The 11,686-nt window shown below is 36.6% G+C and overlaps 1 protein-coding gene across 1 annotated transcript in view; it reads left to right on the plus strand.

Moving 5' to 3' along the window:
* The window catches only part of TAF2 (TATA-box binding protein associated factor 2), a 61,928-nt gene that overhangs the window by 7,823 nt on the left and 42,419 nt on the right, over nt 1-11,686 (plus strand). Inside the window, exons 4-9 of the mRNA XM_080378359.1 lie at nt 4,525-4,643; nt 5,960-6,101; nt 6,494-6,725; nt 7,943-8,127; nt 8,693-8,806; nt 10,062-10,175. Coding sequence (XP_080234485.1) covers nt 4,525-4,643; nt 5,960-6,101; nt 6,494-6,725; nt 7,943-8,127; nt 8,693-8,806; nt 10,062-10,175 — 906 coding nt within the window. The remainder of the gene's footprint in view (nt 1-4,524; nt 4,644-5,959; nt 6,102-6,493; nt 6,726-7,942; nt 8,128-8,692; nt 8,807-10,061; nt 10,176-11,686) is intronic.

Genomic DNA, 11,686 nt, shown 5'->3' on the forward strand with positions numbered 1-11,686 from the left:
TAGCTACAGCAGAAGTTTGGAGTTTTGATGCAGTGGTTTGATCTATGATAAGTGATGTTTGTGATGATCCTGCTGTTGCCTGGTTATGCACTTCACATGTTTGTGTGACAGTTATGGTGCAGAGCTGAGATGCTACTACATTTTATTATTACTTCTGTGTAAAGGAGGATACGTTTTTGTATAGCTAGCTAATCTGCACGTAACGCTTTCCTTTGCATAGGTACTCTATTCAGTGTAATTTTACCTTTGGCGGTCTATACCTGTTCGCTTACTAGTTCAGCTGCTTTTTTTTTTTTTTTATATACTTTAGGCCTGTAGTTTTTAAACGTTGAAAATATGAAGATGTTTTGATATCCTCAGACTTCACTGTTGCTTTAGTTACAAGCTGCAGTAAGCTGTGAGAGAGAGCAACGTGGTAGCCTTCAGGGCATTTCTTGCAGTATTCTTCTGAGAAGTCAGTTATCAAGCCTTTAGCTTATGCACAAAATAGAAAAATTACTGGTGGACTAAGCATGTGTCATTTAGCTGCAATAAATAGCCTTCATTTTGACTGGTATGATCCTTATCTAGTTGTAAATCTATAATAGACTTAGAAATAAACAGGTGTAGAGAACTTTTGAAGAAAGAGATGGCAAAACCCTTAGCCTTGGGCAAGAATGAACATTGAGGTTTTTCAGTGTACAGAATATACACATCATTGCCTTGCTAATAATTTAAACTATACGTATACATTTTTATATATATAAAAAATACGCTATGTATAATATATGCTGTATCGTACGTTTTGGGGTTGGACTCCAAAATCAAGTGCTAATTGTATCTGGGAAGCAAAGTGGAATAATAAATGAATTACAGGTAATGAAGAGTAATAAATTACATTTGGATCGGAGAACTTTGCCAAGATGTTGTTTAGTACTGTAGGAGGAAATTGTTTTATAGACTGTGGGGTGTGTAACAGTTAAGTAGCACTGCTGCAGCTAGTAGTGAGAGATGCTATGGAAAGTTGACATGGAGGTATTTGGAATCAATGAGTAGCTTCAAAAAGTCTGCGGGATTCCTCATGTCTAGTCAGTCAACAAGCATGAACTTGGTCTGTAATTAACAGTGTTTTGGGTGAATTCTGATAGTAAAATATATCTCTACTAGGAAAAAACCATGAATGCATGTTACTTTTTCATTGTCAATCCACGCTTAGCATTAGGATAATTTATCCTTGTTCCTTGGGCTGTAACTTTTGGCATGTGCTCTGTTTTTGTTAAAATGGCCATACCCAGTTTATTGAGAATAGTTCAACCTATGAATAAATTAATCTGTGGTATTAAGCCTTTAATGGATTCCTTTTACAATGAATCACCCATTTGAATTGGAACACTTCACAAAAATAGAAATATCAGAATAGACTGTTTTCCATAAAATTTTAAGCCCTGTGGAGTCTACCTTTCTTGCTATAAAATCGTAACCTTTTCCTGTCTGTGAACCCACTGATGTATAAAATGTTACTGCAAGCTCATCATGATACTCAAACTTCAAGCGAATGCTCTCTGATATATTGGAAAGGGAACCCCTATCAATAATAGTGAATTTTCAGAACCAATTTAGATTAAAATAAAAAACTTAGAGACTTTACAGTCTAACAATGTTACTGTTGTTTTCTGTTGCTAGTGTCTTTAATTACTAAGGTAGTTTTTACTCATGTAATCTTTTTCTAAAGAAAGTTCTTCCAGTGGTGTTTGCCTTCCTAGGATGCCATTTGAAGACACCATAAAGCAGCACCGGTTGGGGTGGTTATGGTCCCATTGATGGTCTCCCATGCCATCTTTGAAGTAGCACTTCTTTGACCCCTCAATATGTCAGATCAGGGAGCTAAACCAACAGAAGGCTGTCTGAAAAAAAAAAAAAATTCCATTTGGCACTCTCAGCTGCATCACCGCAGGGTCGGATGAACAGTAGTCTCCTTAATGAGTGAGGGAGTAGGAATGTGTGGCTGAGACTAGGAGACAGCACATCAGCTGGAGTTTATGTTGGTTCAATTGTTCTGAAACCATAGCTGAAGTTACAGTATATTCCAATATACGAATGGAACCTTATGATTTTAAAACTTGTTGGCATTGTGCCCTATCTTTAGGTACACTTCAGCTATGAAAAAGGAAAAATTATTATGTATTAAAGCTTGGGATTTGGGCGTTTCTGTGCTCATATGCTCCCATTTACTATTCACGTCCTATTTTCAGAAGCTTCCAAGCAAAGTAGACGAGTTTACTGCTCCTGACATTCTCAGTCTTGGTAGTGGTGCCAGGGAATTTGTGCACTATTGTTGCCAAAGATGAAGAACTGCATGAAAATATGTTTTCAATATATTTCAGTGTTTTAGCAAAAGTTTTTTAGATGTGGAAAGCTAGGAATAGAAGCATGGTGTTTGACATACCTAGACTTATAGGATGATGCTGGCATAGTTAATTACCCTTCATTCTTCCAAGTAAGGTACTGTAATTTGGGTTGAATGCTGTTTTCTCTGTGGGTGGTGAATAGGGAATGGTTAGATGAAAGTAAAAACCTGAAATGAGATCATGTCTGCTTTGTGTGGATTTCAGATTCCATGGAAGAGTGGAGTCTGCAGCCAGAAGTTAATTTATTCCATTGTGGTGCAATAATCTTGCAGCTGGGTCAGGGCAACCCTTGATATCAATACAGGCTGGGCAGTGAAGGGGTTATGAGCAGCCCTGCAGAGGACTTGGGGCTGCTGGTAGACGAAAAGCTGAACATGAGCTGGCAATGTGCGCTTGCAGCTCAGAAAGCCAACCATATCCTAGGCTGCATCGAAAGAAGTGGCCAGCACGTTGAGGGTGACGATTCTGCCCCTCTCCTCTCCTCTGTGAGACCCCACCTGGAGTACTGTGTCCAGCTCTGGAGCCGTCAGCGCAGAAAAGACACGGACCTGTTGGAGCGGGTCCAGAGGAGGGCCATGAAGATGATCAGAGGGCTGGAGCACCTCTCCTGTGAAGATGAGCTAGGAGAGTTGGGGTTGTTCAGCCTGGAGAAGAGAAGGCTCTGGGGACAGCTTGCTGCAGCCTTTCAGTGTTTAAAGGGGGCTTATAAGAAAGATGGGGACTGGCTTTTTAGTAGGGTCTGTAGTGATAGGACAAGGGGTGATGGTTTTAAACCAAAAGAGGGTAGGTTTAGATTAGATATTAGGATTTTTTTATGCTGAGGGTGGTGAATCACTGCAACAGGTTGCCCACAAAGGTGGTAAATGCCCCATCCCCAGAAACATTCAGGTTGGATGGGGCTCTGAGCAATGTGATTTAGTTGATGTCCCTGCTCATTGCAGGGGGGGTTGGACTAGGTGACTTTTAAAGGTCCCTTCTACCCAGACTATTCTGTGATCCTATGATTCTGTGGTAGCTTTATGCTTAATTGTGGCTCTGCCCCCACAGTTGTTGGATTCATCAGAGGTACCCAAGTTCTGAAAAAAAAACGTGGTAATTCATTTACTTTCTCTTCAGGTATAGAGTTGTGCAGGCTCTTGAAGAACTCTGTGTATTAGAGGATTAGAATTAAGAAAGGTTTTGCTCCCATGTTTTGCACAGTTTAAAAATCCAGTTTGAAAAAGTATAAACACTCTTGCATAGCAAGAGAATGATTATTTTTGAAGTTGACTAGTAGTCCTCCAGTATCTGAATATAATCACATTAACTAATAAGATAGCATCCTGCTCATAACCACTTTAGCAGCAGACTTATGCATGTTCCTGCTCATTTCAGTAGAAAACAGTTAATCTGAGTCATAACTGAAGTAATGGTATGACACTGGAATGAAATGTGCAGTCAGTTAGCAGCTAATATATAGTAGCGTAAAGAGCTCAAACTTGATTACAAAAAATTGTGTCTGCATCCTAAATGAACAAATGATGGTAACACTTTAAAAATGTTGTTTCTAGGGACTAAAGTAAATACGTATTTCTGGTTTTGTGTATTAAGGCCAAAACTCTAGCATCTAATATGTTATGATATTTACAAGTGCATGAAATAAGATTATTTTTATCCGTCAAGCTAAAAGGGGGAAATACACCCATGCCAAGCTAAAATCTTACTACGTTTGGATAAGCAACAAAAAGCAAGACTGAAATATATGAGAAAGCAGATACTTGTCAGATCTTTAGAATAAATACACAAATGTAATCCAAAATTTTCCAAAATAAGAATTTTTAATTTCTATGCCAAAAAACATGAGTAGTACTCTTATTGGAAAGAAAAGAACACTGAGCATTTCTCATTTATTTTATTAGGATTTATTACTACTTAAGTCTTTTTGGTCATAGATCACTTCTGTTAGAGCCTAGTTTTAAGTTCTGTTTTTTGAAATCTAATCTTTACTCATCCCTTTTCTCTCTGCTCCTTTAAAAAACAAAAGAAATACTTGGTTGAACATGTACTGTGAAATTTTGTATACATATCATGCAACTTTCCAGAATTGTTTTTTGTGGTTCTGCATGTACTTGAAGAATTAACTGGGTATTTCTGACAGGAGGAATCTCAACTATTTTTCCAATGCCTACGCTGCTGCAGTCAGTGCTGTGGACCCAGATGCTGGAAATGGAGAACTCTGCATTAAGGTTCCCTCAGAGCTGTGGAAACATGTTGATGGTAAAGAGACCATACTGAAGGCTTAATTTAAGATGCCATAGAGTTGTTAGCTATGTGTTTGCATAGGAAGATAGCAGATCTAAATAAATAGAAGTAGCATTACATTATTTTATGAAATGATGTTTACCGTTTCCTTTTTCCTCACCCAGTTGGAGTCTGAAAAATACCATCACACTTCTTGGTAATATGGAGAAGTGGTTGCAAAGTTTCTTAACACTCTTCACAGATATATTCTTGGGTGGTCATGAGCCTAGAAGTCTACATGAGGAAGTAGGAGTAATGGAATGTATTGGGTGCTAAATTGTAACTTTGAAGCTGCTTACAATATATATGATCCAACAGAGAAAATAATTTACAAGGATATGTTTATATAAATCTTAAAAAGCGATACTAATTTTTTCCCATCTCACTTTGAAGAATGGTTGTTTTAAAATTTATTTGGTAGTGAAAAGTAGACTACTTTATAAACTGGTATACTAGATTCTGCAACAAGTAACTGTTTTAATAAATCACTCTCCAGTGTTGATTATTTTCTTACTTGGATTTTATTAATTTCTTGTATTGTTTTCTTACATGGTTTTTAATGAGTTTTTCCCATGGGATTGTGAGACCTGTGAGAAAATAATAACTGTATTGCGAAGCTGACTCATACAGTGTTGTCCAGTACACCTTAATGGGATTTGATTATTTTAATTTTTGTTCAAGTTCCTGTTGTCTTACTTGCAAGCCTAGAAGGGAAAATACCAAACAGGTATAATTTTTCTTTTAAAAATTTGAATGCCAAAATATGGTGAAACTTGTTGGATAAATTTCACCATATGCTTAAATTTCTCCTCTTGCCAGTCTATTCATAGGTGAGGTTTTCTGTGAAACTAAACCAAATCAAAGGCAGTTAAGTTACAGGAAATGTTTTAACTATAATAAGAGGTTTTAAGAAACTGAAATGAATGTCTTTTAAGAATGTGCCTGTTACATGCAGTTTATGTAGATAATTATTTCAGCAAGGTACAAAGAAGATCATGGTTTGGGTACAATCAATGTATAAGGATTATTTACGCTTGGGGAGCGGAAAGATGAAATGTAACTCCAGTTGCATTTTTTATTAATCAAGATTCTTATAAATTCATATCCTGTAAGTTAAGCTTAAGAAGTCTCAGTTTTGTAAGCTTTTGAGCTGTAAGTGGACCTGGAGGTCCATGTGAATAAAGTAAACACATAATGTTGAAAGACTAATAGTCCAAACCAGAATGATTATTCTGAAATGACTTTCATGTAAGTTGTTTATATTTACTCCAATTTTGGTTTTGATGCTGCAGAATTAAAAGTCCTGAAGGTGCATATAAACTTTTCTCTGGACCAGCCAAAAGGAGGCCTTCATTTTGTGGTACCCAACATGGAGGGCAGCATGGCAGAAAGAGGGGCTCATGTCTTTTCATGTGGTTATCAAAATTCTACAAGGTAAGAAAACTAACTTTGAAGGATAAACTTGTATTTCCTATTTAATCTCCAAGTGTAGGAAATACAAATAATTTCTTTGAATTAATTAATTTTAATTCTTATAAATTTGAAAAATTCTAAAACTTAATTTGTGCTTTAAAGGAGCTTACCAATGTGAAGTAGCATCTAACAATTAGTAATTAGGATTTCTAGTCCTTATAGCTCAGAAGGAGGTAATGGCAAAGAAACTTGTAGTGCTTTATAAAATTAAAGTACAGTAGGAGTCAGTGTGTCAACATTCACAGTATTTTAAGACTGATTTGGAACTTGAGGGGAAAATTGGCTATGAAAAAGAGAGTATAATTGTTAAATATAATTAATAACCATTTTTCCTCCAATTCTAACTTCCCTAGATTTTGGTTTCCTTGTGTCGATTCATATTCTGAGTTATGTACCTGGAAACTTGAGTATACTGTAGATGCTGCAATGGTGGCCGTTTCAAATGGAGATTTGGTGGAAACTGTATATACCCACGATATGAGAAAGAAGACTTTTCATTACATGCTGACTATTCCAACTGCAGCTTCTAACATCTCCTTGGCAATAGGACCTTTTGAAATCCTTGTTGATCCGTACATGCATGAGGTAATCTTCAGAGACCTCCTTTCTCGATTTTTAAAGATTTAGTGACTATTTTTATGTTGCAATCAGTGTATATGTCAAATATAGTTATGTCTAGATACGTCCTCCATTGGTACAGTTATGTGGTAAAAATTGTCTAGTAATGACCGTATTTAAATTTATCTCTGAAGTAAAGCCTTTGAATGAGCAATAATTCCATTTATACCTGAATTTATGGGGCTATTTTAGTTGGAGTTGGTAAAAGTGTATTTCTCAAAATAGCTTTAAACCAGTCCTGTTGCTGGTAGTAGATGAAAATGATTGCTACACAACTGAGTCATCTTCTGGACTAAATTTGACATTGAGTTTTCATTCTTAACAGATTGTTGCCATAGTGTTGAAGTCCACCAGTTTGTATTTACATTTGTAGTTTCAGATTGGGTAAGGGTGGGCTTGGCAGGCAGGTTAAGTTTAGCATAAAGACTGGGCTGTAAAGTTGTCTTTTTAAAGCATGGTAGGAAAATACTGTCAAATATCTGTGTTTTACTTAATCCAAAGGCAAACATCAGATTTTAGTCCTCAGCCGTGTTATTCAGTTGACTTTTACTGGTGGGACACACTCACTTGTGAAAGATAATAGCTGTTAAAAAAACCCCAGTTGTTCATATTTGATAAATTTCTGTAGAATTTGACATTGGTAGAGTTGACTTGAAGTTCTTTATCATTCTCAGCTTAGTTCCTGTGTCACTGCTGAAGTCAGTGCTGTTGGCTGCTTCATAGAGTGTGTGGGGACATCGGCATTATCAAAGGTTACTTGTCGTTTTAGGAGAAACAGGTCTTCTGAACAGTAGCACTCACTCCTTGACTGATTTGAAAAGAGCTAATTTTTTGCTGCATAAAAGAAAAATATTATCTCCAAAAGACATTGGATTGCAAAATCGAAGAAAAATGTGATGTGTTTTTTAAATGATAGACATCACTAGGTGAATATCATTATTGTGCATTGTCTGCTAAAAATTATTTTGCTGTTGTTGCTCTCCCGATTAAGATGGACATCCTGGTGCACTTTTCTGCCATGGTAATCATTGTCAAGAGTTTGAAAATGCTTTTCTTCTGATAAATTTACAGCAGCTATATTTTTGTTTTGTTGTGGAGGTTTTTTTTCTGTTCTGAAATATACTTGGTATTTATGGTTTTAAATATATTAATCAGTCTTGTACCAAATTTTCCTTTGTTTGTAGGTGACTCACTTTTGCTTACCACAACTTCTCCCATTGCTAAAACATACCACATCATACCTTCATGAGGTGTTTGAATTTTACGAGGAGATTCTTACTTGCCGCTATCCCTACTCCTGTTTCAAGACTGTTTTTATAGATGAAGCTTATGTTGAAGTAGCTGCTTATGCATCCATGAGTATTTTCAGGTTAGTATTTGAGATAATTACACCTTCTAAATCTAGAGGCCTAGAAGCTCTAGATCAAAGACTATTGAGAGATATATGAAGCTCTCATTACTTTGGTAGCCTCAGTTTTGGGCTCTTTATTTTGAAAAGGCTGGCTTTTGTTGACGTTACAGGCTTTTAACAGCATTTCCAGTGTAATATATTATAAGGATGTTAGATTTGTATCTTCTTTAAGAAAAAATTGGCAGTGCTTTTCTTTCTGAATTAGAAACACTATGCATTAAGTATTTAAGATCAGATTAAGTGCATAAGTTTGATTGTTTTATTTTTCTTCAAGTGGGATAGGGTACCAGGAATCCAAAAGTGTTTCAGCAGTTAAACTATTTTGGGTCTACATAGAGAGTTGTATATAGATGGAGATAGTAGGAGATCGGCCTGGATTAAGGCTATTTAAAAAAGGATGTTACTATCTCATTGGAAAACAGGTGAAGGACTTATTTGTCTTGGCTTTTAAAGCAAGGTCTTTATTTTGTTTCTTTGGAGCTGGTGCTCATACTGTGTTTTGGTTTTTTTTATGGGGGTCCAGCACGAATCTCTTACACAGCGCAATGATTATAGATGAAACTCCATTGACAAGGAGGTGCTTAGCACAGGCTCTGGCCCAGCAGTTCTTTGGATGTTTTATATCCAGAATGTCCTGGTAAGTATTTTACCATTCTACTCTCTAGAAAGTGGGGAAAGTAGGAAATTCAAATTTGAATTTGCATGTTGCATTTTATCAGAAGAATAAGTGAAACAGTAACTAGAAGAAAGCACACACACACACAAACACACGAGAAATAATAAAACCAGCTCAATAAATGAAAAACTATGAGTACTTTTGTGTGTGTTTGAGAGTGTGAGATACAAAGGTTCCAAAGACTGTAGAGATTGAACATGTCTTCTCTCAGAAATTATTGCTGATGAATGCTGTAGTGTGCTTTGGCACCTGGAAATTTTAGAAGGGACTCTTCTATGTCATCAGTATTTTGGATGAAGAAGTTTAGCCTGCACAGAACAGACTATAGCACAGAACTAGAGGGGAATGCAGAAATTAGTGTCAAATGGGCAAATTTATTGGGGTGGTAAGCTGCCATCTCTCAGGAAATCTCCTCCAGCTGGCTCTTGCAGTTGTGATCAGAATTTATTTTAAAGCCTTTTGCATACACTTAATGTATCAGGAACAATGAGCCCATTACTTTTCTCATGGCAAAAGTATATGTCCCAAAGTATCCTTGGCTTAAAAAAAGAATAAACCAACATTTTTTAAATTGATGTTTGTACTATTGTGATTTCTCTTGCTCTCTTCCCTATTTCTAGCCTGCTTCAGCAGTGAGGACAATTTTTTCCTTCCTCGTAATTGACTCCCTTATAGTCTTTATTTTACTCACATCATCATACCCTGTATGTAATTCTTGATCTTTAGAATTCTAGTACGTGATCATGTTGTATTTTTTATCCATATTTTTCTCTGTTGGAACATAGCTCTCAGAAGAGGTGTATAAATGGGTGTCCACCAAATGGTGAGACAGGCATTTACTCTACTTACTGTTGAAATCTTCTGTATTGCATTGAGAAGTTTACCAAGAAATTAAGATCATACAGATTAGCGGTTGTTTTAACTTCAGTGTCCATTTCCACTGTTTTATTGTTACTGTTTCAACTAAAATAGTTTGCCTTTGTATTTTGATCTGGACTTCTGTGGTGAAAGTTCAGTTTTCAGTGGCTTTTCAGTTTCATCAGTCCCATCCAGGTGCCAAGTTCCATAAATTGGTTCACAGCTCATCAGACTCCTAGTGACTTAAAAAAGTTATATAACCTGCTGAAATCTGTGGCTATTTTGAGCTGGTCAAAAATACCATCCCTTACAAAATACCTTCTGAAGTGCTATAATTCATGCTTCTTTCTTATTATAGGTCAGATGAATGGGTGCTAAAGGGAATCTCAGGTTATATTTATGGCCTTTGGATGAAAAAAACCTTTGGTGTTAATGAGTATCGCCACTGGATTAAGCAGGTAACAATGCAATAGTAGTTTTTTTTTATATCTTTCAAACTTTTTACATCAAAGAACATGCAATGTAAAACCAAAATATAGTATAGTTTTGCACTGCAATTTAAAAAAAAAATTAGTAGTGACAAAACTTAGAGCTGAAATGTTCTTACCGCTTGCTGCAAGGAAAACCACCAAATGCATTAACCAAAATGTATTTCTGTGACTGCCTTATGAAGCGTAATTTTCATTGTCTTTCTGGGCAGTTAGTTTTCCTCTTCTTGTTTGGGCTTTTGCATGAAACTAGAAAGAAAGTGTCAAAAAAGGTTGTATTTTTTTAACACTTAGAATAGAATATGAGATTCATAAGGAGATATTTGTTGAATTTTTTATACTGTGATGGTCATCCATATAGCCCGGAAGGGCTCCAGCATTACCCTGAATCTATAGTGGATCAGGTATCTTTTAGCATCATTTGAGTACTAAATGAAATAATGAAACAGTAAAAAATGCCTGCTGCAGGGATTTCTTTCCTTGGAAAAGAATGTCTGTACCTTACATTTTCAAATGTCATGCTCTGAGACAAGTACTTTCTAGTGATAGGAGCAGTGACTCCATTATTTGCCAGTAACATGTGTATCATCTTCCTCTCATTACATTCTCTTACTCTTCCTATTCCAAAAACTCCATGGATTTCTTTTACATCCCTCACATGGGGACTCAGCACCGTATCCTTATCTGCCTAACATGTTCAGCTCACCAGTCCTGTGCTGTCTGTGCTAAAGGTGTGAATGCAGTAGAGAACAGCAGAATTGGATGAAGGTCTATCATGAGACGTCTCTGCTGCATGCAGCAGAAGTTGCTTCTGGATATTAGTTGCTCATGTTCTTCCCTATGAGTTAGCTAAGTGCTTCCATGTAGAGCTAAGAGTTTCACACAGAACTGCTGTCACAGCCTCCAGTTGTGCCCTTACTGCTTTGAGTGCATTAACAATATCTTAAAGTGTGTAAGTTGATATGGATTAATAAGTATCAATACATATCAACATCTGGAAATTCGTTGACTAACACTGGGCTGAAGGTAGACATCGATTCATTCTTCCTGTGCTCAAGCTGACCCAATTTGATTCAAAAGCCATGTTAACTGTTGGGTGATAGTAAGCCAGGGCAAACATCCTGCTTTGAAGTGTGCTTGTTAACATAAGCACAGCACTGCAGAAACTCAAACTCATCTTCCAGTTCAGAGCTGACTTCGTCTGACTTTGGCATGGGTCAAGATGAGCTTCTATATGCTGCAGTCTACTGTGTGGGTATACCCAGTATTACTTTCCACTGCAAGGAAATGGCAATCACCTTTATTTCTTTTGGTCAGAGACAACTTACTCATTGAACAGTAATACTTTTAAAATGTATTGTAGTTAAATATTGTTGTGGGTTGACCCACAATCCAGACCCAGAACAAGTATTAACTGGTAATTTCTACTGGTTTATTATTGTTTGCCATGCTGAGGAGCAGCCCTATTTTAAAATGTTCTTTGTGTTTGTGAACA

This window comes from Falco punctatus (assembly GCF_963210335.1).
Source record: "Falco punctatus genome assembly, chromosome: 3".
NCBI classification, from domain to species: Eukaryota; Metazoa; Chordata; class Aves; order Falconiformes; family Falconidae; genus Falco; species Falco punctatus.